The 27,137-nt window shown below is 53.5% G+C and overlaps 2 protein-coding genes across 2 annotated transcripts in view; one reads left to right on the plus strand and one right to left on the minus strand.

Annotated features, from left to right (window-relative positions):
- ZAN (zonadhesin) overlaps positions 1-8,862 on the plus strand; it is a 35,167-nt gene extending 26,305 nt beyond the window's left edge. Inside the window, 15 exon segments of the mRNA XM_074329191.1 lie at positions 2,449-2,687; positions 3,188-3,320; positions 3,690-3,935; positions 4,344-4,439; positions 4,442-4,471; positions 4,661-4,896; positions 5,144-5,265; positions 5,533-5,607; positions 6,082-6,235; positions 6,237-6,281; positions 6,380-6,518; positions 7,002-7,142; positions 7,980-8,079; positions 8,174-8,217; positions 8,831-8,862. Coding sequence (XP_074185292.1) covers positions 2,449-2,687; positions 3,188-3,320; positions 3,690-3,935; positions 4,344-4,439; positions 4,442-4,471; positions 4,661-4,896; positions 5,144-5,265; positions 5,533-5,607; positions 6,082-6,235; positions 6,237-6,281; positions 6,380-6,518; positions 7,002-7,142; positions 7,980-8,079; positions 8,174-8,217; positions 8,831-8,862 — 1,832 coding nt within the window.
- Positions 8,863-10,580: 1,718 nt separating this feature from the next.
- EPHB4 (EPH receptor B4) lies at positions 10,581-26,132 on the minus strand. The gene is made up of 17 exons (XM_019752811.2): positions 25,637-26,132; positions 22,814-22,884; positions 22,298-22,585; positions 21,264-21,660; positions 20,398-20,553; positions 19,893-20,225; positions 19,440-19,564; positions 18,898-19,063; positions 17,709-17,811; positions 17,438-17,502; positions 17,209-17,322; positions 16,863-17,110; positions 14,269-14,484; positions 13,844-13,993; positions 13,245-13,438; positions 12,906-13,061; positions 10,581-11,700 (listed from the first exon to the last, which is right to left on the minus strand). Exons 1-17 carry the CDS (start codon positions 25,686-25,688, stop codon positions 11,571-11,573), a joined length of 2,964 nt encoding a protein of 987 aa, XP_019608370.1. The 5' UTR covers positions 25,689-26,132; the 3' UTR covers positions 10,581-11,570.
- Between the last annotated feature and the right edge of the window lie 1,005 nt (positions 26,133-27,137).

The following is a 27,137-nucleotide window of genomic DNA, read 5'->3' on the forward strand; positions in this document are numbered from 1 at the left end:
TGCAGTTATGATTTTCTATGTGTGTGTCACTATTTGTGGGATAAATTCCTAGAAGTGGAATTGTTGAGTCAAGGACTGTGTGCATTTGTACTTTTGAAAGATGTTGCCATAGGGGGTGAGGAATTTATATTCTCACCCACAACGAACGAGAGTGTCCATTTCCCCATAGCCTCACGAACACTTTTACTTTTGGATTTTTGCGAATATGATAAGGGACAAATAAAAAGAGTCTTAATTTGCATTTCCCTGTCATGAGTGAGGTTGTACATTCTTTCATATGTTTGGAGCCATTTGAATTTCCCTTTCTGTGAACTATCTGTTCAGACACAGTCACAATTTTTCCACTGGGTTGTTGGTCTTTTCAAAATATTTTATAGAAGTTCTTTATCTATTACAGAGAGTAGTTCTTTATTAGTGCTATGAGTTAAGTTCGAGAACTTGTTGCAATGATGATGCTAACCTTTTTTTTTTTTTTTTTTTTAAGATTTTATTGGGGAAGGGGAACAGGATTTTATTGGGGAACAGTGTGTACTTCCAGGACTTTTTTTTTTTTTTTTTCCCCAAGTCAAGTTGTTGTCCTTTCAGTCTTAGTTGTGGAGGGCGCAGCTCAGCTCCAGGTCCAGTTGCCATTGCTAGTTGCAGGGGGCGCAGTCCACCATCCCTTGCGGGAGTCGAACCGGCAACCTTGTGGTTGAGAGAACACGCTCCAACCAACTGAGCCATCTGGGAGCTCAGCGGCAGCTCAGCTCAAGGTGCTGTGTTCAATCTTAGTTGCAGGGGGCGTTGCCCACCATCCCTTGCGGGACTCGAGGAATTGGACCGGCAACCTTGTGGTTGAGAGCCCACTGGCTCATGTGGGAATCGAACCGGCAGCCTTCGGAGTTAGGAGCATGGAGCTCTAACCTCCTGAGCCACCAGGCCGGCCCCAATGCTAACCTTTTTTGGATATCAGCATTTGTACCATGAATTTGTGTCAACTGGACAAACAGTTAACCAAGTTTACTATTTGGAAATGCTGAAAAGGCTGCATGAAAAAGTTAGACGACCTGAACTTTTCGTCAACAATTCATGGCTCTTGCATCATGATGATGCACCAGCTCACTGTCTGTGAGGGAGTTTTTAGCCAGTAAACAAATAACTGTATTAGAACACCCTCCCTACTCATCTCATCTGACTTCTTTCTTTACCCAAAGATAAAGGAAATATTGAAAGGAAGACATTTTGATGACATTCAGGACATCAAGGGTAATACGATGAGAGCTCTGGTGGCCATTCCAGAAAAAGAGTTCCAAAATTGCTTTGAAGGGTGGACTAGGCGCTGGCGTCAGTGCATAGTTTCCCAAAGGAAGTATTTCAAAGGTGACCATAGTGATATTCAGCAATGGGGTAAATAGCACTTTTTCTAGGATGAGTTCGCAAACTTAATTGTCCGACCGTCGTGTGTGTGTGTGTGTGTGTGTGTGTGTGTGTGTTTGAATATGTTAGTCTTTGTTTTATGTTTTCTGCATTGAGTCAAATTTATAAATGCCTTTCCCACTCTGAAGTTAAAAAAGAATTTGCCCATGTTTTGCTCTAGTAATTTTTATGGTTTCATTATTTTTAATATTCAAATGTTTGACCCATCTGGATTTATCCCCGTGTATCGTATGAGATATGAACCAACTTTGTTTTTATTTTTTTTCCGGCATTATTAAATGACTAGTCTCTCTTTTCCCACTGACTGAAATGCCACAATTTATCCTATACTAAATTCCCATATGGATTTGGGTCCCTGTCTGGGTTTTTTCTCCCCTTCCATTGTTCCATCTCTCTCCACTTACTAATAACACAATGTTGTGATCATTGAGAGTTTAAAATGTGTTTTAATTTCTGACAGTCACTACCCACTGCTTTCTTTTTTTCTTTTTTTTTTAGAGTTCTCCTGGCTTTTCTGATTTGTTTATATCATCTTCTCCACTTTAATATCATCTTATCCTATTAAAAAACAAAACAAAATCATTTTGGTGTATTTTATGGGATCATATTAAATGTATAAATTAACTTACGGAGAACAGACATCTTTATGTCTCAAACTCTTCCTGTCCTTGTACTGCTGCACCCCCCAGGACCACAGGACCCACCAGGTGCAGGTGGGTGGTGGGCTGGGGCTTCTGAAGCTGTCCCTGTGCAGTCCCTACGCTGAGTGACTTCCTGCACACGGTGGATGCCATTTTTATTTGTTGACAACTACTTTTGCCTAAAGAGCTTTATTTAACTCCAAAAGAGAGTAGCTCCCTCCTCTGTGCTTTTATTATACTTCGTACATACACGCATGTCACACATTTACTGACCATATACATCTAGGTCACGCAGCGGCTATTGGCTGACCTTTGTCTCCCATGCTGAACTGGGAGGGCCACTCTTCTTCCTCAGGGCCTGGTCTTTACCCCCACCCACATCCCTCCCCAGCTCTGGCATGCCCCACCCACAGCACCTACATGACCTGTGTTCCCCCCTGCTCACCTTCCTGCTGGGACCTGCAAGGCCAGTGCAAGGATGCCAAAGTCCCCTCCACCTGCAAGGAGGGCTGCATTTGTCAGCCTGGCTACTACTATGTGCTCAGTGAGCAACAATGTGCGCTCAGGACTCAATGCAGCTGCAGGGATGCCCAGGGTGGCTCCATCCCCATAAGTGGGGGGCAGAAGAAGGTTGAGGACAGCACTCCCTGAGAATGGAATTTTCTCCTTTCCTCAGCCTCTATCAGCCTGGGGCACCCAGATGGCTGGCCTTGCCTGGGGTGTGAAAGCTGGTGACAGCGCAGGGTGGTCTCCAGACAGGCTGGGGCTGGGGGTACATGGTTTGGATTTGGATTTGAAGAATCCAAATACCTGAGATGCCGCACAATGTGGTGGAGGAGCACAGCCTGGGTTTGAATCCTGATGGTACCATTCAGTGAACCTGTTACTTCAGTTTCCTCTTCTGTAAGATGGGTCCAGTAGTACCTCTTGAACAACATATGTAAACCAAGCACAATGCCTCTAGAGGGCGATACAGAGACATAAGTATGTGGGTGGCACCAGAACTGCCTGTGGCCTATGCCAATTAAGCCATTCAGACAGCTGGCTTGGCTGAAGGGGTAAAAGGAAGGAGAACTGGCACTTCCTTCGATATTCCCTTATTCTTCCTGTGGCTTTCACAGGCGGAGAAGACCTGGCTCTCCAGTGCCTGCACCCAGCGCTGTACCTGCAGAGCAGGAGCCAGTCAGTGCCGACCCTTCATCTGCCCCTCTGGCTTCTACTGCCAGCCCAACTCCAACGGCAATGGCAGATGTTCCCCTGACAGTAAGGGAGGCATGTGAGGAGGTGGAGACAGGCCAGAGGGGCTGAGGCAGCAAAGCTCTGGAGAGAGAAGGGGCCGAGCTCAGGCACGTAGTCAGCTTGGGTTCTCATTCTGGCTCTGCCCTGTTCTGTGGCCACCTGTAAGTCATGACCCTCTCTAGGTTTCACTCCTTTAAGGGCAAAAAGATGGCACCAGACAAGGAAATCCTCTCCTGTTTTTAATGGGCCTAGGAGAGGAGAAAGTTGCAGCTCAAGTATCAAGGGAGCTCAGGGCTAAGAGAGAGGGTGACAGGAGACATCAGGGCAAGTGAGGGATTCTAGGGGCTGTTATATCTGGGCAGGTGGCTTTTTAGCATTGGCCCTTCCTGGCAGAGTCGGAACAATGCTCAATTTTGGGGGACCCCCATTACTGCACATTTGATGGCGTCAGCTATAGCTTCCAGAGCCATGTGACCTACACTCTGATCAAGACCGTGGACATGCTCCCTAATGGAGTGGTGTCCCTGGTCATGGAGGGACACGACAAGATGTATATGTCCCTCAACCTGATCTTCCTACACAAAATCATTGTGATGGTCTACAGTTATACAGTCCAGCTCCAGGCCGAACTGCAGCTTGTGGTAAGAGCCAGGCCACCCGAAGCAGGGAAGCCAGGCCTCTGGGAAGTTCCCAACAATCGCTGCCTGGTGGTTATAGAAGACAGTCATTTGCCTCATGGGGAGAGGCAGCAGAGGGCATGGGATTAAACAAAAGGTGGGAGACAGACAGGGAATGGGAGAGAAGGACAGAGCCTACAGTGTGAAGGTGGAGCCAGCTGAGGAAGTACCAGGGATATCCACTCTACCAATGTTTTTGCAAGGAATGGGCAAGGGCTGCAAAGGCAGCAGACCTCAGGGAGGCCCTTGCCTACTCCTTCCACGGATTGATGGCACAGAGAGGCATCAAGATATGCAGAGAGATACAGAGCCAAAGGGGCAGAGGGTCGGGTTGCTACAGGACTCCCTGCAGCTCTTGTCTTCTTTCTCCTGGTCAACGACCAGAAGATGGCCATCCCCTACAACTCCAAGCACCTGCAGGTTACCATGCAGGGCCATCGGCTGTATCTGGTCACTGACTTTGATCTGGTGTCAGCTTTGATGGAAAGAATAATGCAGGTACCTGAGGGTACGGACAGGTGAGCAGAAGGGACATTTCTGGGGTGGTGGAGGAAAACCATATCTTAGACCAAGCCTGGTGATCTCCCTGGTTAGAAGTGGGGTCCCAAGCTCCAGTGGAGGCCCCAGGAGAAGAGGGAGATCGAGGAGGTGGGGAGTCTTGCTCTGGATGCCCCCTTTCTCCTGCAGTGATCTCTTTGCCTAGCACATACCAGGAGCTTGGGTGTGGCCTGTGGGGGAACTTTGACAAGAACCAGAAGAATGAGTTTATGCTGCTCAGTGACGCCCTCACTCAGAACCTCAACAATTTCAGCAACAGTAGGAAAGTGAAGATGAAGCAAGGCCTCTCCTGCTTCTCAAGGTGTGAGAGTTGGGGCTCAGAGCAGGAAGGCCCAGGCCTCAGGGCCACGACCAATAATAGCCCAGTATCCGTCCACACCTGCTCAACCCCATATCCTCAGCAGAGGAGGAAACCGGCGGGTGAGCACCAGACACGCTTGCCTGATTCTTCTAATTCTGTGGGGGCACCTACCTTCTGGATCCCGGTCTGTGCCCTGCCCTCCCCTTGTACTCCCACTCAGTTCTTCCTAAGTTCATGGTCTTCGTGGGTCTCTCCTGGCCCTTGGCTGTCTCTGCCCCAGGGCCACCCAAGAAGAGAAGGAAAGAGAAGAGTCAGAATGCTGCCTGGAGCAGCTGGAGCTCATCAACAGCACCCAGGCATGTAGGGTGCTGGTGGACCCCCAGCGCCCCTTTGCTGCCTGTCACCAGACTGTGGCTCCAGAGCCCTTCCAGGAGTGAGTCAGGGGCCCAGGACACTGGGAATTGCCTTTCTCTGGATCCTTCTGCCCATCTCTGATTTGTGCTGTTTGGCTCACCTCTCTCTCTGTGGCCTGGGTTCCTTCTGACCCCGCCCCCCAACTCCCCCCCCCGCTCCCCCCCGCCCCCCCCCACAGCCTGATGTCCTTCTGCTGGGGTTTCCAGGTCCTATTCTGCAGGGTTAGGTGTCCTTGCCTCTTCCTCTCCACCTCTGACAACCCCCACTGTCCCCGCTGCTCCCCCAGGCACTGTGTGTTGGATATGTGTGTCACGCGGGAACCCAAAGAGCAGGACGAGCTGCGCTGCCAGGTCCTCGGTGGGTATGCCATCATCTGCCAGGAGGCAAACATCACTTTGGCCATCTGGTGGGGCCACAACCACTGTGGTGAGGCATTGACCTTCCCCCACAGCGGGCTCCTGACCCCCAGCCATTTTTAACTCTGCTCAGCTCTGTGCCACTACCATTGCCCCACGAGGGACTTCTTGTCTGGGTTCCCCGATTCTCACTATGGAGTCCTCGATTCTCAGTGTCAGCATCCTTCCAACCTAAGCCCTCTCTGCTTCTGCCTGGGAAGCCTCATCTCCACCCCATCACTCCATCCCACTGCTTGTCACCAATGCCCATCTTTCCTTCTCTAGTTCCTTTCCGTGCTTTGATGTCACAGACAAAGAGACACTCAGAGCCAGTCTACTGTTTGGCTTCCCTGCCTATACTGATCTGTGTTCTATGGGTGACCTTGGTCCTCCTCCAGCCCCACCCTGGCCACCTTCTGACTGTGACTCTGTGCCCTCAGCCTTGGCCTGTCCAGCCAATACTGTCTATCAGAACTGTATGACACCCTGTTCCGCCTCCTGTGCCACCCTGGCAACCCCTGAGGACTGCGAGGGTCCCTGTGTGGAAGGCTATACCAGCCTCCCAGGCTACATCTACAGTGGAGCTTGGAGCCTTCCCCTGGTCCTCTGCAGCTGCACCAACAATGGCGTCTACTACCACGTCAGAGGGGAGGACCTGGGGAACAGAGGTGCAGAGGGAGAGCCAGCTAAGGAAGGAAAACCGGACCTTCTCCTCCTGGTGTCTTCTCCCCTCTCCAGCGGGGTGACAGCTTTGTGACAGAGGATTACTCTCAGCGCTGCACTTGTGGCAGCTCAGAGGTCCTGCTCTGTGACCCCTTCAGCTGCAATGCTGGGGAGACCTGCACCCTGGGGAACCCCACTCGTGGCTGCTTGCGAGGTGAGCGAGACCGCCCCTTGGCTTTAAGCTGCTTCCATACCTCGGAGGTCCCTGGACAGAGGACTGTCCCTCCCAGTCCTGTGCCTGGGACTCCTCCGCACTGACGTGAGAAAGGCTGTGCCATTTCTTCCTGCTCTTTCTCACTCAGTCCCTTCCTTTTGGGGGAGGGGCAAGGGGTAAGGATGTGATGTGCACTGAGCATCCACTATCTGCTGAGCATTGTGCTGGAGCCTTTTCTAATCATCAGCTTCCATGATCTCCTTTAGTCCTTATTCAGCACCAGGTGGCAAGGATAGTCTCCCCATTTTATAGGTAAGAAAAATGGAGTTCAGAGAGGGTGAGCAATTTCCCCAGAGCCCAGGGCTAGTGAGTACAGAGCCAGGAATGGAAGCTGCTGCTTTATTCCCTGGGGTCCCAGCCCCCTCTCCCTGACTGTGGGTGTCCTCCCAGAACCCACCCCCGCAACCCTCTCCATCCTCATAGAAAGCCTGTGTCTACGGAACCCCTGTCAGAATGACGGGAGATGTCAGGAGCCGGGCACCCACTTCGCCTGTGAGTGAGAACTTGGTTAGGGCAGAGACCTCTGCACAGAGCCTGAGGATGTGTCATTTTCCAAAAAGCCAGGTAAGAACTTCATCCCAGACTGTGTATCTCACAGCCCCTTCCCCACCAACAACTGCTACAGCATTATTCCATGTATATAATGTTCACATCTAATAGATATGTGTCATAGATATATAACAGATGGGTAATGTAGTATTAATGTAATCTATATTATAGAATACATAATAATATATAATATTATAACATGACCCCTACAGATTAGCAGGACAAGGGTTCTCAGCTACTCGGAATCCCTGTGCCCATCTCTTGAATCTTCTCTCTGAACTCTAGCTGTCTTCTGAGATCTATATGCCTCACCCTCACTGTTGTTTCTCCTCTTGTATCACTCTAGGCCTCTCCAGGACCTTTTAGTGTTTTTCCCCATCCAAAACTACAATTCCCTTGAGCCTCTGGGCCCATGGTTCTCCAATTACCTAAGATTGCGGCGGGGTGGTGGTGGCTTGTTTAATACTTTCATTCTGGGACTCACCGCCAGAGATTGATTTGGCAGGTCTGCAGTAGGCCCAGAAATCTGCATTTTTTAACAAGCTCCCAAGTGACTGATGGAAATGATTCTAGGGCACCTCTCTGAGAAGCATTGGCCAAGATGATGCTCTGGACTCTAGGGGACCAACTGGATGACCATCTCCCTAAAAGGCTTATGGAGTTGTGTTCCCAGAAATAGAAAATGTTCCTGGGGGGGTGGCACTAGACCTTGGAGCCCCTGGGGCTGACAGCCAGCTGGAGGAAGAACCAGCCACCATCAGGAATTTAGGAGGATGTGGTCCCCTCAGGGTGGCAACTGAAGACCAAAGGGAGGGTCTCCTCCCCCACCCCCTTCCTATCCCATCCCAGAAGTGTCCAACTTTGTGGCCATCCTGTTGGGAATGCTGGTGCCTGGGGTGGCCATAGTGCTGGCAGTGACCCAAGAATATGTTTCCAGGAAGAGGAGGAGGAGGTGAGTTCTGGGAGAGGGAATGAGGAGGGGCGGCTGGGGGGGAGTGAACATGAGGAGTGGGCACTGACCCTCTCTGTTCCCCACCGCCCCCTAGGGAGAAAATGCAGAGCCAGAACAGAGACAGGCTGGCAGACACAGGTAAGAACCAACTCCACTGCCCAGAACGTGGGCACTGGGAGTTGTCTGCCTCTAACACAGGTTTTCTCGCATTCTCTTCAGACTTTGTTCCAGAGCCCTGCCTTCAAAGTCACTCAGTTTTGAATTGTCCTCAAAAAAGGAGAGATAAAATAAAAGAATTTATTTTTGAAATGTGAATTTCCACAAGATCATGGTGGAGGAAAGGTCTGTGAGGTGGGTTTTGTAGGGAGAAATAGTGGTAGGAGGGAGACAGGTGTGGGGGGGCCTGGGGCTCAGTGCCCCACAAAATGTCCAGAGGGGAGGTCTTGAGGAGGTGACGGGCTCTGTCCCTTAAGCAAAGCCACATGGGAGTGGGTGGTCAGCCCTCTGGCTTCTGGAATACAGGAGAAAAGACCACTTTTCCCACTTTCCCCTTTCAAGAAAAAAGAAAGAATCCTCTTTCTCAGAGGATTTGGCCTCTGTGCTCCCCATCAGGGGTAGTGAAAGGTGATTCTGAGTAGTCTGACATTTCTAATGATGAGACAAGTCACTGGGCAGAGGCTAGGGATGGGGAATGTGGCTTTTTCCAAAGGGTGAACTGGCCCACCTTCTGTTCGCATCCATTTCCCCAAAGGGCCTAAACATTACGATGGCAAATGTGGGTGAGGTCTGGGACCTCTAGCTCAGGAGTCTAGAGTTCCAACCCAGTAGGAGTGACCTGCTCACCTCAGTCTGAGGTCAAAGGGCAAACATTCTGACCCTTCCCCTGCCTGGTGCCTCCCACCGGGCAGGTCTTTGTTTGAAGGGGCTGGGACAATTTGTTTGAATTCTAAGAAGGAAGGCTGTCAACTGAATGGGTGGGGGAGGTCTGGGGGAGGTAGGGCCCCAAAGGACAAAGGATTTGGGTTGAGGATGCCAAATCAGGTAGGTATCCTTACTCTGCTTATCCTCCAAGATGACCAGCCTTGCAGCCACCTTCTTTTAAGGAAGTGAGACCTAATCTGGGTGGGGAAAGGACTCTGGGGAGGGCGGGGTGACACTGGCTAAGCCACCCTTCCCCTTAGCTGGAGAGAAGAGCTCACACTCAAGCTGGGAGTGGCAGGCAGTCTCAGGGGTTCTAGAGCTGGGCTGGCCATGCTTGAACCTGGCATTGTGGAGCTTCCTGCTGCAGGTCTGCCCAGACCTTCACCTGGTCTTTAATCCTTTGTGTATTCTTCATCTATGCCCTGCTTGCTTGACCTGTTCCTCCCCTGGCCAGCTATGGTCATGTTCTCTCGCTCCGATGTCTGGTTGGCAGGGGAAGTGGGTAGCCTGGGTAGGCATCCTCCAGATAGACTTCCTCCTTCTGGACCCAGACCCCCTCCATCCTTGGCAAGACAGTCCCTCCCTGCCCCTCTTGGAGGTACAAAACATAGTCAATATGTCATCAAGGGAGGGGACAGAGGATTCCAGAGTATTAGGGACTCCAGAGGGGCTTGTACAGGTAGGAAATTGGGAATGGGATTACTGCCTGAGGCTTCCAGGGCTGGGAAGGGAAGAGGCTGTGATTTAGGGCCCTGCACCAACCCCAACACGACAACAGGGAGCAATTGAGATACAGAAATGGCAGAGCTGCTCCAGCTAAATAAAACTGGCCCCATCTGGGGCTGCCCCTGCAGGTGTCCCAGAAGGAAGGCAGATTGGGGGCACAGAAGAAAACAGAAGATGGTGAAAAAGACAATGGGGATTGATCCAGTCTTCATCTTCCTGTTTCAGAGGGAGAAGTGGGGGGAAGTAACTCAGGTGGTTCCCCCCCCCCCTTCCCAAGAGGCTGGGAGAACCTGCCTGGGCAGCATCTTGAAAGGGGGAATTGTCCTCCTGACCCAGCCCAGCCTGTGTACGTATGTGGGGGGCCTCGTCCTCCACCTCAGCTCTCTGACCCTCCCCCACTGCCAATGCAGACATTCCCCTCCTAGTTGCCTTTAAACCAACCTCAGCTGTCAACATCTGGTCTGCATCTGTCTCCTTCATCTGATTGGACCCCCACCCCAGTGGATGCCCCCCACACACACTTCAGGGGGCTGTAGGGCAGAGCTGAGCTCAAGGCCTCTCCTGCCTCACACAGCCCCTTCCCAGGCCTAAGGAACCCAGGGCAGAGTGAGGGGGCAGCCACACCCCGGAGGTGCCCCAGGCTGTTGGCAGAGCCATCTGGAGCCGTTAGAAGCAGCTGCCAATGACTCATCTCCCACTGCCCCCACCCCACCACCTCAAACACACTCTGGGGCTGGGAACTAAGCACCCAGCCCCCCACAGCCTTGTCTCTAGACCTCCTACCCCTCCATACCTAGACTCCACTCTTCTTATAAGTCTATTCCATCCCCCACTCCCAATCACTCTGAGAGATCTGACACTTCCCTTTTTTTTTTATTTATACAAAAAAAGAAATTGTTTTAAATATAATTTAAGAACCCCTCCAAGCACCGGTGTCTGTCTCTGGTTTCCACCACCACCTCACCCCCCCCACACCCCTTCATGGACACAGCTTGGGGGTACCTGGTGGGGCAGGGAAATGTCAGGGGCTTGTGGCGTGACCAAGGCACTCTTCTGGAAATAGACACAAGGATGGGTCCCTGTTTCAATGTGGGCAAAGGAGGCGATAATGAAACAGGTCCCCTCCAACACAAAGTTATGACAAGATGGTAGAAAAACAAAACAAAAAACAAAAACGGGGGTGGGAAGGGAAGGAAAAATAAGACCAAAAACAAAAAATAAAACTCAGAAACCTTCAATATGAAGGCAGCTGATGGGGGGGAGGCATTTACAAGGGAAAACTGAGTTCGGTGGAGACAGCAGCAAGGTTGGGACATCCAAGTCCAATGATTCTGTCACTGAGCCAGGCATGGCACCCCTTCCTGCCTCCTGCCGCGGCGCTCCACTCCCGAGCTCACAGGCTTGTTACCCTCTTCTCTTTGGTCTGCAAGGTCTGCAGGGCTGTGGCCCTTCAAGGTGAGGAGGGGCACCTGGGGGCCCTAATTGGGGATCAGACGGAGTCTGTGGGGATTGCATCCAACCACCCCTGGGAAGTTGGCAAATTATGGGTACTTCCTCTCCCTCTGGTCATACCCAATCCTGAGGAAAGGGGTTCACACTCTTGGTGTGGGGTTCCTCACCTAGGGGGCATGTTATTTCTACACTCCCACATGTCAGAATCCCCAAATCCTGTCTCTCCAAATTGCCAGCTCCCCACCCCCATGGGTTCAAAGTGCAATCCAGTGAGGCGCAGGGATGGGGCCTCTTGGGACCCCACCCGACTCTGCCCAAAAAAGGGGAGCTGTGTCCCCGGCGTGGGAATTCCAGCAGCTCCAGAGCTGTGGGGCCAGGCGAGGAGGTGCAGGTCAGTACTGGGGGGCTGGTGCTCCCGACCCACCCGATGCTCCAGGTTTGGCTTGGGACTTCATGTGCTGTACACTGGCCAGGATTTTCTTCTGGTGTCCTGCCAGAGTGACTCCAATTCGGAGCAGGTCCCTGGGAGAAGAACGGAGAGCAAGGTGAGGCCAACGAGCTCTTGAGGCAGCTCTCCTAGCTTAGCTGCAGAGACCTGGTCACTGCCTCCGGACTGTCAGCCAATCAGGAAGGCCAGTGTGGAGGTGAAGCATACGTCATAGTTGCCGGGTAGTTTCCGGAGGATTTACGAGCCAGGCCACAGTCCTCCTGCGCAGCCGTAGTAGGGGTTGGGGCTAGGTATCCCGCAGGCCAGGGCAGAGGGGGCTGGGTAGAGAGGCAGAGAGGCGGGAGGTAGGGGCTGCAGCTTGGATGCTCCAGCAAGGATTAAGGCGGAGAACTGGAGAAGGGGAGGAGGAAAGAGAGAGAAAGACCCACAAAGTGAGGTTGGGGGAAGGGGCTGCACAGATTGCTTTAGAGAAGAAAGGCGAAGTCAGAAGGAAAAGGCCAGAGAGAGGAAGGGCTGGGTGGAGAGGAAAGGGAGGGAAGAGGGGAAAACAAACTGCCTACCCCCTCCATCCTGACGCCTGGAGACTGAGATAAGAAAAAAAAAGAAGAGGTGGGAAATGGAGAGCAAGAACCTGTGTCAAGGCCAGGCTGAACAGTTTGCGAGGAGAGCATCCAGGCCCAGTGGAGCAGACTGGCTTGTGACCTGCCCCACCAAGGAGAGGGCTTCCTGGACCCTGGTTCCAGGTTTCTATTCCTTCTATTTCTGTTATGCAAATCTAGGGCCAGAAGAGGCCTTGGGAGTGAAATGGGAAGGCAGAAAGGAGAAGTACCAGAGAGAGGCCAACTAGGGAAAAACTGTTTGGGAAGCACTGGAACCATAAAACCATTTAACAGTAAAGCTGGAAAGGTTCTCCAAAACCTAGTCCAATCTTCTCCTTTTATGGGTGGGAAAACATCCAGAGTTGACACATTGTTAATGTGAGAGCAGGGTCTGGAATGTAGATAGATGCACAAAGATAGATACAGATTGCCAGGCAGAGAGCAAGATGGCCCAGGGCTGAGATGGTGCAAAGGGGTGAGGCGGGCACAGCTGGCCTGGAAGATTCCCTTGGCTGTCAGCCCCAGCAGCTATTATTGCTTTGGAGGGACTCTAGAAAACAACTGACACCAGGAGCTGATTCCAAAGGCCCCTGCTGAACCTGTGGGCCAGATTCAGATCCCCAGGTGCCCCTCTGACTGCTTGGCTCTGACCCCCATCTTCAGCTCCTGCCACGACTTACTCAGCGGAGATTTGGCTGACCAGCTCAAAGGAGCCAAACCCAGCAGCTGCAAAACTTTCTTCATATCTTCCCATCTTGATGGCTCGAAGCCACTCACCCACAGAGCCAAAAGCTGAGTAGTGGGGCTGCCGCTGATCCAGGAGTGGGTGTGAGGCCCTAGGAGGCAAGGATGGGGAGGATGGACTGAGTACCAGGGCCGTGTTGGGGGGAGACGCTGAGCCCAGCTTTGGAGAGGCAGACAGGGACAATCCACACCAAAAGGGGCAGGTACTTTTTGGGGGAAAGGGAGGTTCTCAGGTGTAGAGGTGGCGGAGTGTAGGAAGGAGGGCCCATTCTCACCCGCCGTTCTCCCTGGCTACAATTTTGAGGCTGGCAGGGTTCCGGATCATCTTGTCGAGGGCGCTGACCACCTGGGGGAAGCGGGGCCGTGCATTCCGGTCCTTCTGCCAACAGTCCAGCATGAGCTGGTGCAGGGATGTGGGGCAGTCTGGGGGAGGAGGCAGCCGGTAGTCCTGTTCAATGGCATTGATCACCTGGAATGACAGAAGCACTGGGTCAGGATGTCCAGGGAGAATGAGGATACCAAAGGACCCCAAAGAAATGGCAACATCCCAAGCAGATGTTGGGATGAGTGCTACAGCCCCCCCGAATGGTAAATATGGGGGTCTTCCTGGGTAGGGCCCAGGTTGGCTGTGGCTCAACGCCCCAGCAGCACTTGGGCTATGGTCCAGATGTGTAACCTCCAAACGGGCCCTCCATCCCTGTGCCTTTCTGTGACCAGACATGTTGTATCAAACTCTGAGGTACAAAGATCAACTCTTCTTTGTGCCACCCCCATCATCTCAAGGAAACAGCAGCGATGAGCTCTCTGGAAACACCACCCCATATCCCAGGTGAGGCCATTCCAAGAAAGCTTCGTAGGACTGTGGGACACTTACATCCTGATTACTCATATCCCAGTATGGCCGTTCCCCAAATGACATGACCTCCCACATCACAATCCCGTAGCTCCAGGCATCACTGGCAGATGTGAACTTCCGGAAAGCAATGGCCTCAGGAGCTGTCCATCGGATGGGAATCTTTCCTCCCTGAAGATGAGAAAAGCAAAGATGAGCTGAGGGTCTCACAGGAACCAGGCACTCTCACCCTGGCCTTCACTTTTCCCCCAACTCAAGCCTTTTTTCTTTCTGGGTCCAGCTTCCCAACTCCATTCTTTTCCTGGACACCCAGAAATTGAGTTCCCTAAACTGACCACCCCCTCTGTGGTCTGCTCCTACATCCTGTCCCTGGATCAGATCTGTCAAACCCCCAGCCTCCCACCTTTCCAATCTTCCTGGTTCCTATGTCAGTCCTCCAGCCTCACCAGAGAGCTCGTGTAGGTGGGGTCGGAAGAGTTCTCCTCCAGGAATCGGGACAGGCCGAAGTCAGAAACCTTGCAGACCAGGTTGCTGTTGACCAGGATGTTGCGTGCAGCCAGGTCTCGGTGGACGTAGCTCATCTCAGCAAGGTACCGCATGCCTGAGGCAATGCCCCGTAACATGCCCACCAGCTGGATGACAGTGAACTGTCCGTCGTTCAGCTGGAGACCAGACAAGGGAGAGGGGCATGGTTAGGACAGGTCACCCTCCATTCCCCCTTTCTTCCACCTTCTGAATCGCATTTGGCACTTCCAGACCCATCTCACACTCACCTGTAGAGCAGGCCCATAGACTTCCCAGAAGCCCTCCTGCCTTTTCTTACCCTAAGTTCTCTGAGCTCTTACTATACTCTAATGACACAATGCTTATAACTGTTCCTGTTTCAAATATATGCATTCACTCTCTTAATTAGATCGTAAGGACAGATTTAACAATTTTTCTTCCATTTAACCTAGTGTGAGGCTTTACACCCAGAAAATACTCAACAAATGCTTTTGATCTAATATGTTCTTTTTAGTCAACAGCAACAGAGTTCTGACAACAGTGTGCTCTGAGCTACCTATCTGGTGGAGGTGCTTTTGTGCTGATCCAGCCAAAATCATGCTCAGCCTTCTTGGACCAACTTAGAGAACAGGGAGGAATCTGGGTATGATCAGTAACCAGAGAACCAAAACCAAGGTCTAAATCTTGACCTTGACCTTTACAGTTTGCTCTTACCAGGTAAGCCAACCAGTCATGGATGGTTAACTAATCCCATCTTCTGGATTCAGTTAGCATGCAGGGGACCCTTGGCAGCCCTGCAGGGCCAGGGACACAGAGTCCAAAAACTTAATTCTGAATCCATCCTCCAAGCCTGCACCTACCCCAGGCCTTGAATCTCAGTTCGTGAAAAGACCACTTGCCAGATGCTCAGGATATAGACCTAGAGCCTCCGTGATTCCTTCCTTTCTCTCACTCACCCTCCACTTATAATCCATTAGCAAATTCGGCTGGCCCTGCTCCCAAAATATATCCCAAATCCAACCCATTTCTCTGAACCCCACTGCAACCCTCATGGCCTGAATGACTGCCAGTCTCCTCATTGGTTCCTGGCTTTCTTCCGCTCCTGTTCCCCAGCACCCGCCCAAGGAATCTCCTTGAATCACTTCACATGCCTACTGAAATCCTTCCAAAGTCTTCCCATTGAACTTCTAATCAAATCCAAATTCCTGACAAAGGCCACAAGGCCTATGTGTCCAGGCCACCAGCTACATCAGGCTCCACTATGGCTCCTCTGCTCCCTGGATTCAGCCTCACCTGCCTTCCTGCCTCTTGAACATGCCAAGTTCCTGCCCATCCTGGTCTCTACTCTCTGCCCCCAACACACTTCTCTCCCTATCTTCTCAAGGCTGGCTCTTTCCCATCTACCCAAATGTCATCGCTTCTAACATACAGCCCCTCCCCTTCCCTGCACGGGATTTCTGTCTAGTACCAATGGAGCAGCCGCCAGTGTCCACAGGGAGGGTCAGGTCATCGCACTACTCCAGGGCAACCTCAGCATCACTCACGGTGGGAGCCAGGTGGCCTGTGTCTCCTGACGAGGTGCCATATGATGTTCACAGCACCTTCAATGTAGGCTGGCTACCAACGTTTAATTTTGAGTGTATCAAAATATTAGACATAGCTTCTCTTACAGGGCATACAGAGAAACAAGCTAAGTGACCCCACAGGGAAGAATCTGATAAATCCACAAGATGAGACATCCAAGGGGACAAATAGTCCAGCTCATCAAAATGTCAGGGTCATGAAAAGGGACTCTCCAGGATTTGGAAGATGCTCAAAAATGATAATCACTCGGTACAATGCTTGATCCTGAACTGGATTGTGGTTTGGATAAACCAGCAGTAAGGGAGATTTGGGGGATAACTGGGGAAATGTGGATATCGACTGGGTGTTAGAGGATACCAAGGAATTGTTGTAACTTTATCAAATGCACTGTTATTTTGCTACGTAGGAAAATGTTTTGATTTAAAAAAAAATTCATTGTAAAGTTAACAAAATAATAAAATTCAGTAAAGCCTGTTAAAGTGACAAAAATAAAGTAAGCTCTTTTCCCTCATCACCAGCCACTTTCCCATGATCCTGTTTGTTTTCATATCTGAAACTACCTGTTTACTTTTTATAAAAGCTTGTTTACTTGCTAATTTTCAGCCTCCCCCATTACAATGTCAGCCCCCCAAGAGCAGAGGAGATGTTCATGGCTTTATTCCCGGGGCTGAGGATCGTGGCTGGTGCACAAGGCGGCACTCAGGAAATATTTGTCAAAAGGATGGATGATGACCCCTTATATGTCAGGGTCAGCTGCCTCAGAGGCCAGTTCCACCCACGGCCTAAGGAAGGGCTAGTCCCAGGGACTCAATCTTTTCTGAAGGGAGAATGAAGGGCAGGGGGAAGTGATGTGGGATCCATGGTCTGTCCTGGGTTCTGAGCTCCTTGGCTGCGCTGGGGGAGGACAGGTGGAGTACAGGTGGATGCGAAAGGCTGGGGGTAGGGGGCTCACCCGCAGGAAGGAGTCCAGGGCACCGTTCTCCATAAACTCAGTAAGGATCATGACGGGTACACTGTTGGTGACCACACCCTCCAGACGGATGATGTTGGGGTGTTCGAACTGGCCCATGATGGAGGCCTCGCTCAGGAACTCCCGCCGCTGCCGCTCCGTGTAGCCGCCCTTCAGGGTCTTGATGGCCACACAGCTTTCCTTCTTCCCTGGGGCCTTAAGCCGCCCCCGGCACACCTCCCCAAACTCGCCTATAGGAAGGATGCCAAGGGTCCGCATTCCTGGTCTGGCCCTGCCTTCCCTGCCCACCCCACCCCCCTCCCGGGTACCCAGGGATCTTTCCTCTCACCTGCGCCAATCACCTCTTCAATCTTGACGTAGGAGACATCAATCTCTTTTGCAAATTCCCTTACAGCCTCATTAGGGTCTTCGTAAGTGAAGGGGTCAATGTAGACCTTAGTACCTGAGAAATCATTCCGGGCCCGTTAGCCAAGTAACTTCCCCTATATTCAGATACCCTTAATTCTTGGCTCACATCCTTGCCCCAGTCCTGTTTCCTTCAGGATAGGCCTACCCACCGTGCCCGATGAGATACTGTCCGTGTTTGTCTGAGTATTCAGCTTCTCTCCCACTGCTCTGCTTCCTGTAGCCAATGGGGAAGAAAAGGTAAACCGAGTCACATATCTATGTTTCCAGAGGGACAGGACGGGAAGAGAGAAGCAGGGATCAGAGACAGTTCCAAGTGAAAACAGGCTCCTGGGGCATTGAGGGAGGCTTGCCCTGGAGCAAGAGGGCAAGTGGCCACCCATACAGGTTTCCCAGGGGCCTCCAGGTGCCTGGAGCCCTCACCGGAGGCAGAGGACGGCGATGACGATGACCACCAGCACCAGCACCACACCCACGACCGCAGTGCCTGCAATCAGGGCCAGCTGCTCCCGCCAGCTCTCATTCTCTGGGGGAGAAAACACACGATCAGGAGAATCCGACCACCCCCGGGGGCCCTGCACCAGCCTCGTGGAAGAGCTGTGGTTCCCGAGAACAGTGTGGCAGGTGGGGGAAGACAAAGGAGAGCCAGGCTGGGGAAGCACAGGGGTTTTCAAACTGCTTTCTACAGGTCGTGCGCCCCTCTAGGGCCCCTCAGGGCAAGTGAGGAAGTTTCCCAGCCTTATTACTGCCACAGTGGGTTTGACCTTGTTCTGTTATAGCTTCTGGTGACCACAAAAAGTCTCATTTCAACAAAAGATTCCAAAGGCTAAATAAAAATGAAAGAGTTAAATGCCCTAAAGTGGAAAAAACCCAGATGTCCATCAATGGATGAATGAATAAATAAAATGTGCTAGACACACAGCGAAATATTTTTCAGCCATAAAAGAAATGAGGCATTAATACATGCTACAACATGGATGAACTTGAAAACATGGCGAGTGAAAGAAGCCAGTCACTGAAGACCACATATTATATGATTCCATTTGTGTGAAACGTCCAAAATAGGCTGATCCAGAGACAGAAAGTAGATTAGTATTTGTTGGGGTTCGGTAGTGATGGAAAGGGTATGGGGTCTCTTTTGGCAGTACTGAAATGTTCTAAAATTAATTGTGGTGATGGTTGCACAACTCTGTGAATATGTTAAAAGCCAATGAATTGCACACTTTAAATGGGTGAGTTGTATGGTATGTGAATCTTAAGTCAATAAAACTGTTTAAAAAAATTAAAAGGTTTAGAAAACCACTGGGCCAGCATATTACAACTAACGGGTGTCACCTCATTTAATCCTTGGAGCCCTGTGAGACAGACCTTATATTCTCATTTTTTTTGGATGAGAGCTGGGGCTCAGGAGTCATTTTTGCTAAAGGTCACACAACAGGAAGGCTGCTGAGCAGGTCTTCACACCCAGCTGCTGGTTTGGGTTTCTGCATCTTATGCTCTCCTCACCAGGCCAAAATGCCTTGAGGTTGAGCTGAAGAGGGGCATGAGGGTGTGATTTTGGGGCTCCTTCAGGGGCAGCACTGCCCACCCATGCCCTGCTCCCCAGTCTCACCATCCAGCTGGGTTTGGCTATGGTGCTCCTGGCCGAAGGGTCCGTAGCCAGCCTCAGAGCGCGCCCGCACCTGGACCAGGTAGCTAGCTCCTCGCTTCAGCCCCTGCAGCTCTGCCCGGTTTTCTGACGTCTTCAGGAACCGCACACTGCTGGGGCCCTCTGCACCCTGTCCAGGAGGGGCTGGGCATAAGTCAAGGCCCCCCGTTTCCAATGCTCTTCCCACCTCCTCCTGCCCTGCGCCCCCATCACTAGCGTCTAGGCCCTGCTGCGTGGAGGGTGAGGCCTCTATGATCGCTAATGTGTACTGTGCTGAGCATTTTGCAACGTCTCATTCAATCCTGGCAGCAATTCTGTGGGGTTAGTACCATTACAACTATTTTACACATGGGGACACTGAGCTTAGAGATGCGAAAGGGCTGGTCCAAGATCACACAGCTAGTAAGTGGCAGAGCTGAAATTCGAGTGCCTGCAATTCAAGTGTCCTACCCACAGAGCATGTCCCACTGCCCATCCCCACCAGTGGGGGCAGGGGCTGGCCTCACCTTCTCGTGGTACTTGACCTCATAATCCAGCACTGCTCCACTGGGTGCCCGGGGAACAGCCCATGCCAGGCTCAAGCTACTGGGTGATGACCGTGTCACCCGGATGTCAGACACTGGAGGCGGCACTGTGAGAGACAGGATGTGTTGGGGGTTCTTCTGCATGGCAGGTCTGTCCCTTACCTTTCCCAACTCTTTTGCTGGCTACACTTGTCTTGGTCCTTCAGCTGTTTCAAGAATTCCTTCTGGTTCTTTCTGCCCCATCCTCAACTCTCCAGCCTGCCTTTGCATCTTTTTCATTCTCTTTCTGTCTTTTGCCCCCAAAGCCCTGAGCCTCCATACTTCCTGAGGATCCCACTCCACAGCCTCTGCCTTTTATTCCTTTAGGCCTCGCTGGCTTCTCCCACCAACATCTCTCCTATCCGACCATGGGCTGCCCTCAGCCTCCAGTCTCACCCTCACGGTCGGTGGTGACATTCACAGCCTCAAATGGGACCGGCCCAGTGGCTAAGGAGGATACACCGTTCAAGGCAGCGACCTCGAAGGTGTATGTGAAGTCAGGACGAAGCCCACGAATTGCCACCCAGGGCTCCACCAGGTCCCGGGGGCCAGGGTCAAAGGTCAGGTCTCCTCCACAGGGTGTGCAGGACCCTCCAGGACGGCACTCGCGGCAGCGGAGTGCATAGGTGAGGTCCTTCCGGCCACCTGACTCGAGGGGGGCACTCCACTCCAGGCGCAGGGATGAGCCGTTCAGGCGGGGAACCACACTTCTCGGAGCGGACGGAGGGGCTGCAAGAGACCAGAGAGTCAGACAGAGGTGGAGCAGATGCAAGGGTTGGGCAGTGGGACAGATGGGCAGCCATACTGACTTGGCTGGGCACCAGCAGGCCAGGGGCAAGAGAAGGCCTGGGAGGATGGGGGCTAGGGTGGGGGTCTACCCCATGGGTCACTGGTCACTTACTGGTACAGGGCGAACCCTGGGGGTCTGTGTTGGCCCGGAAGTACCCGATGCGGCACTGACAGAAAGGTGCGCTGATGGCGTTGGAGTGGCTATTGGCTGGGCATGGCTGGCAGGACCCCTCCCCAGATAGGGGCTTGAAGGTGCCCTGGGCACAGGCTGAGAGAGAGAAAGCATTCATCAAAACATGCGTCAAAAACATGCTCTTAAGGTTGGATGAAGTACGAAGGGGGAAGCAGAACAAGAGGAGTTCAGAAACCTCACCTCTAATAAGAGGAAGTGACTTTCTCCAGATCAGGGATCAACCCTGACACCACCCCCCAGACCCTTGCTCAGGATGATTTTAAATGCACACCACAAAATACACAGGATTACAAAGGAAACCAAGTAAGTTGAAATACAATGATCAAAGCATGAAGAAAAGTCTGGGACATAGAAATGTGTGCGCTTCTTTGTTAACAGCCAATATAACAGCCACGACGGTACTGAAGTGGTGAGGAGCAAATACAGTATTTGACACGTCTTGCTTCATCTGTCATAATGGGCTGTGAAAATACCCAGGAACCATAATGAACAATAGAGATGCCTTTGTCCTCTGAGCCCAACAAGGTCCCCATATCTGAGGACAGTCCTGGATCCCTGGGCAACTTCCCATGTCCAGAAAGGAGTGGATGTAGTTAGGAGAGAGTGAGGAAGTGAGAAAGGGCTCAGAACTGTGCTGGGAGGCATGGGGTTGGGGCAGGGAATGGATGAAAAAAGGCTGTCCAGGAACAGAGTGCCCAGGAGAGCAGAGTGTTCAAAATGGATAAGACTAGGGTCCATCCCCACATAGACGGCCAATGCTTTATGAGGGACATGTCAACCCTCACCTCGGCACCTGGTATTCCCCTCGGCAGCCTCAAATCCAGGAGCACAGCTGCAGCCAGTGACTGGCTGCTCGGCCCACTGGCCATCCTCCCGGCAGTAGAGACTGGGACTGGGGCCAGGGGCAGGGACGGCATCAGCCACGCAGCTCCCTGCCACAGGCACCACAAGCTCACGAGGCACAGTCTCCGAGAAGCGGGTGAGATTCACAGTCAGCTGGGCGCACTTCTTGTAGAAGAGGTGCAGGGACAGCAGGGCCATGCAGGCGCCCTGGTCCTGGAAAGCCAGGTAGAAGCCAGCTTTGGTGAGTGGGCCCAGACGCAGCATCTTGACATTCACCTTCCCGGTGGGCTCAGCCCCAGGGCGCTTCCGGGTCAGGTGCTCAGCAGCCACTGTGTCCACCTGCCAGGTTGGAGAAGAGATTCACTATCACTATCCTCCACTCCCCAAGGACCCAGGAGACTGTCTTCTTCTTCCTAGCTCATCCTCTGCCTGACCTCCTGGGTTCCTGTTCCAGAACCTTCTCTCCACACTTTCCTGCAGGCCCCAACATTGTCCATGAATACTTGCTGTGCTCCTACAATATTCCTAGCCTCTGTCCTGTACTCTCTTTCTGTTCACGCACATTTATCAGCACCTACTCTATGCCAGGTCCTGAACTCAGTGCCGAGGAAACAGAAATGAAGGTAACACAGATAAGTTCTAAAGTATTGCAAGTGCTACCACAGGTGGGACCCCAGGGTGGGGCGCCTTAGCAAAGGCATCCCAGGGGAGACCTCGGAGCTGGAACTTAGAAGACAAGTAGTAAGTGGGTAAAAGATAGAGGGAAGGCATTCTAGGGTGAGGGGTAGTAGGAAAAAGGGGGAAATGTAGGGTGGCCCAAGTATAGTGGAGTAGAATGACTGAGGGATCTCCCCTGGGGCCAGGCCGGCAGCACAATTGCATGCTGTCCTACCTAGCAGACCACCTTCTTCCCTTGGATGTTCACCTCTGTTGCCTCTAAACCACAAACCTGCCCCAGCTTCAGGCACCCGGGTACCTTGATATAGGGATTCTCCATCCAGGCTGGTGTGAGGGCCGTGGCCGTGTCAGCATCGCTCTCGAAGTAGAAGACGGTAAACGTCTCCTTGCAGGAGCGTCCAGCCTGAGTCAGGGACAGGCACTCAAGCATGGTGAAGCGCAATGTGGCATATACATGGACAGCACCTCGCCGTGGGACCCAGCTGGTACGCAGCCAGTGGGCCAGGCCTGGGGCCCGCTTCATATCACACACCTCGTAGGTCCTAACGCTGTGCTGCTCCTCATCCAGACCGCTCACCTCCTCCCACTGTGGGGAGAAGGAGGTCAATGTGGGGGCTGCTGAAAGGGGTGAAGGTCAATGGGCGGGTGTTTGTCATGAGCAGGAGGGATTGAGGGAGGGAACCTCTGAGAGCAAGAGTTCAGAGGACACATGTTCCCACTGCTGTGATCTGGGAGGGCAGTTAACCAGTTAGCATTGGCGCCCCTCATCCCTCAGTTTCCTTCCTGAACTCCAGCTCCTGGGCCCAGCTCTTACCTGCCCTTCCACTTGAGGGAACGTCACCCACTTCAAATCAGCAGTTTCCAATTTTGTGTTCAGTAGGGTCTCTAAGACAGACAGACAGACAGACAGACAGACAGACAGTCAATCAGCACTTGGGGAGACACCAGGAAGACCAGATCCCTGAGACAGGTGGGTCCTCTTAGCTCCAAGCTGGAGGAGCCAGGCAGACTGAGACAAGAGAGGAGGATGGAAGCGAGCCCTGCCCTCTGCACCCCCCCCCCCATTTCTGGCCTCTTTCTCTGAATGTCAACCCCACCCCTAACAGCTGGCAGTCTCAGGCTGCCCCCTCAGGACTCCCAGATCTAGCCCTAGGTGAATGCTATGCTCTAGAGGGAGAGAAGCAAACACTGGAAGGGGAGAAGAGCAAACAGATCAGAAAGGGTTAAACTAGAGCCCTGACCTGGCCCTGACCCTGTGGTGGGCAAAAGGCATCAGGCAAGGGAACACCCCTCCCTACTGGGCCTGCCTCAGCCTCCACAGTCCCTTCCCCAATCCCAAAGTTGCTGCCTCCCTGCCCCCAACTCTACTCCTCTTCCACATCCCCACCCCCATTGGTGACCCAACACTTCAGTCCTACAGATCCTGGAAGGTGGTGCTCAGCTCCTGAGGTCCAGCCTTGACCCCCATCCCCTCCCCCTTAGCTCGCTGCTGTCAAAGGAGGAAGTGCTGGAGGCCAGGACGCTTGGGTTCCCTCCCATCCTGGTCCCTGCCAGGAGAGGCCTCACATCTGGATTTGGTTATGGGAGGGAAAAGGGGAGGAGACTTTAGGGGTGTGTGTATGGGGGGGAGAGAACACACCTGGCTCTGCTAGGCCTGGGGGAAGGGCGTTGGGGGAGCGGTGGGGCTCTGGCGGAAAGGGGGGATTAGAACTGCACAGGCCCAGGCAATGGAGGGAGGGTAGGGGAATCCCCTTGGAGGCCAGGGCAATGTGGGGGGCCCGGGGGCTGGCCCTGAGAGGAGCAGAGTGGGGACCCCCAGGCAGCCAGCAGCACACCTGGGACCAGGCCCCCCTCTCCCCCATGGGGGCTGCTGTAGACAAGGGAAGGCAGGTGGGTGGGGCAGCCTCTTCCCAGGGACCAAGGGATGTCTATGAGGGCAAGGAGTCAGGCAGGACCCCAGCCAGCCCCAGGTGAGGCCCTTGCCCCCATGGGTGGTGGGAGATAGCCCAGCACACTGGGGACAGGATGCCCGGGTTCTGGGAAGGGGGTGGATAGAGGTTGCCGTCTCCACCCTCCATTGTTCCAGCCAGGATAGTGTTTTCCTGTCTCCAATTTACACACTGTCTCTGTTTCAGGGCAGTCCATGGCACTCTGAGCAGCTCACTTTCTCTCACACTATCTTGGTCTCCCCTCCTCCAGCTCTCTTTGATCTGTCAGTTCCCTTGCCTCTCACCTCTCTCTCCCCAGCTCTCTGTCCACCCCCATTTCTCTTTCAGTCTCTCTCCTCCGTTTTCTGTCTCCCACCTTTCATCTTCACTGGGACACATAGCCTTCGATAAATTACTTAACTCTTCTAAGCCTCAGGCTCCTCATCTGTAAAATGGGACAATAATCCCACCCACCCCCAGACTATGGGAACCAAGAAATATAAAGCCCTCAGCACTGGCCTGGAGCTTGGAAAGCACTTCGGTAACAGGAATCAAAAGTGATTCCCTTTTCCTCTTTGCATCTTTCCTTCCCTCTCATCCCACTTCATCCTGGTGGGTTTTCTCTCTGCTCTGCCTTTCTTTTTCTTTTTCTCTCCCACAGTTCTTTACCCTTCTTTCTCTGAGCCAGACCAGTCTCCCCTCTCCTTACACCCAGCCTTTGATCCCCAGCCCAGAGCAGCAATGCCCAGCCTGGGGGAAAGGGGTTTCCAACTGCCTTTGATTCTTCCTCCTCAGCAGCCCCCCCACGGTCCCCTCCCCGGAGACCCCTTTGATTCCAAGAGATGAAGGGGGGGAGAAGACAGCTCATTGAAAGGAGATTAGGGCCTTTAGGAGGAGGGTTTATAGGGCTCTTGGTTCCCCCTCTAGGGGGTGAGGGGAGGGGAGAGACTCACAGATGAAGGAACACTTGGAGGAGGATATAAAAAAATTAGAAATTTATAGAGACTAGGAGGTGGTCGTTTGGCTGAGTTAGGGTGACACGGGCTGCACAGGTCAGTTTCTGCTGGCCTACGGAGTTGGAGGAACGCCAGCTTGTCTAGCACTTGGGCAGGGCTGGGGTCTAGAAAGCATTTAAAGGGCTGGGGTGCAGCTTGGGGGAACCAGGAAGGGGGCCTCTTTGCCGCAGCGGCAGTGGCTTTGGAAGAGATTTGGGGGTTTGGAGTGAGTGCAGAAGGTGGCCATACTGACAGAGGCGTGTGGAAGTGTAGCATCAAGGTGTGAATGCTAAGAAATGAGGGATGGGGGCAGTTTATGGCCTAGCACAAAGATTTGCCTCGTCTGCAGTTGTTTCTCCAGAAGATTTTCCTCCTGTTTGGCGGAGTTGGGAAGAGGGACAGAAACTTTGGAGAGAGTTTTGAAGATTGGAGTAGGAAGAAAAGGAAAGGCTACCAAGGGCGTCCCTGGAGTCAGGAGTAAGAGTGTGGGGAGTCGGGCCAGGGGCACGTCCCGGGACGGAGCCCTGCTCTATCTCTTTCCCAAACAAAAGAAAACTCCACTCCCCGCTGGGCCGCCTCCTCCCCGCCCCCCGCCCGGTCTAGCACTATTGGTCCGAAGTGTTCGGAGTTGGGGTAGAGAGAGGTCGGCCCCTCCACTCCGAGGCCCAACTTTGGGGGTCCCAGGAGTGGTGGGATGCCCCTAAGGAAACTCACCTTCTAAAGCGGCTGCGAGTGAAGCCCAGCAGAGCAGAGCCCGGAGCTCCATGGCGCCGCCTCACTCCAGTTGGATCGGATCCGAGTTTGGGGGGCACTAGCCCCCCCAGGTCTGAACCCCCCCTGAGCGGGTAGACGTCGACTCCCCGCGCGCGACTCTCGGTTGGGGCCTCAGCGTGGGCCCATGAGGGCGCGCCCGGTACCGGGCAGTGGCGCCCAGGTGTGGCCCCGCGTCCCCGCCGCACGCAAAGGCGGGCAGACGCGGGGCGTCCTTGCAGGGAACGCGCTGGGCGGGCGCAGAGAGAGACGTGGCTGGAGTCGGGGGTCCCTCCGGGGCCTCGGGGTCCCGCCCTGGCTGGCTGGGCGTGGGCCTGCCGCGCGCGGTCTCCCCCCCTCCCTGGACTGGCGCAGCTCGCGCCGCGGGGCCGAATGCGCTCCTCGCCGGCAGGGAGGGTGGAAGCCCGAGCGGGGACAGAGCGGGAGGGAGGGAGACTGCGGAGCGGGGCCGGGCGGCTGGGGCTGGGCCGGGCTGGGACTGGGCCGGGAGGCGCCTGGCCGGGGAGGGAGGGGCGCCCGGGGGGCGGGGGAAGCCTCCCCCAGCCCCGGCTCGGTCAGGGGGCCCGGGCGCGCTGATTGGAACGCGCGCTGCTGAATAATTCATGAGGGAAGCGGAGCGGGGCGCCGAGTGGAGCTGGTCGGGAAGTTGGGAGAAAGTTTGGAGAGGGGGGAGGGGCGGTGGGCGCAGAGCCCGGGGACCGCCCAGACGTGCACAGTGGCTGTGCTCCCTGCCGGAGACCAAGCGTGTCCGGGCCGGGGCCCAGAGACCCCCGGGGCAGGCCCGAACCCGGCAGACACCAAGGAGCAGAGAAGCACACCCAGCAGCACCGAGGGCGGTACAGAGGTGCGAATCATTTTCCTGCGGACTTCGGATTCTTCTGGATGCGCCCACTACCCCTAGTTGGCGCAGGGGACCGTGTTTTGGGGAAGCTTTTGAGGATGGAGGGTGGCCCAGCGGGCCCCAAGGCAGCGATCTCAGCTTAGAGAACTCTGGAGCGAACGTTCACACAATCATTCAACAAACATTAAGTATTGGGGACCCACTGTGCGCTCAACCTAGCGCTGAAAAATGTGGGGAGGGAGTGAAGCAACTGGGTTGAGATGGGGAGAAGTATAGAAAAGTCAAGGAAGCAAAGGTAAATAAAAGGTAGGTGGGTCCAAGAGAGTGAGGGATCCGGGTGGATTCCCAAATCACCTTCCTCATTCAGTCGCGTTTGGGAGGGCTCCGCGCCGCCCACAGCCCTGACCCCTGGAGCTGTCTTTCCTGAGGCTGTTTCCTGTCTGGCTCCTGGGGGCCCTCGGGATGGCTGGGAGGGCTCTTCCTCTCATTGCCAACACCACCCCCCCCATCCCATCAGTTAGCCGGGAGGGTCCAGGAAAGCGAGGCACTTCCCACCAACCTGGTTCTATGTCAGGGTACCTAATGCAGGTCGTGGGGTGGACG

Source organism: Rhinolophus sinicus, linkage group LG03 (genome assembly GCF_036562045.2).
Source record: "Rhinolophus sinicus isolate RSC01 linkage group LG03, ASM3656204v1, whole genome shotgun sequence".
Lineage (NCBI taxonomy): Eukaryota > Metazoa > Chordata > Mammalia > Chiroptera > Rhinolophidae > Rhinolophus > Rhinolophus sinicus.

Bases quoted from the DNA above. Each gene is read 5' to 3' on its own strand.
- EPHB4 (XM_019752811.2), bottom strand. From the start codon at position 25,688: ATGGAGCTCCGGGCTCTGCTCTGCTGGGCTTCACTCGCAGCCGCTTTA. The intron at 20,554-21,263 runs GTGAGGGTTGAC...TCTCTCTCTCAG, and splicing joins GGGGAATACCAGGTGCCGAG to CCTGTGCCCAGGGCACCTTC. The intron at 19,064-19,439 runs GTGAGGCCAGCC...CCTCCTGGACAG, and splicing joins AGGTCAAGTACCACGAGAAG to GGTGCAGAGGGCCCCAGCAG.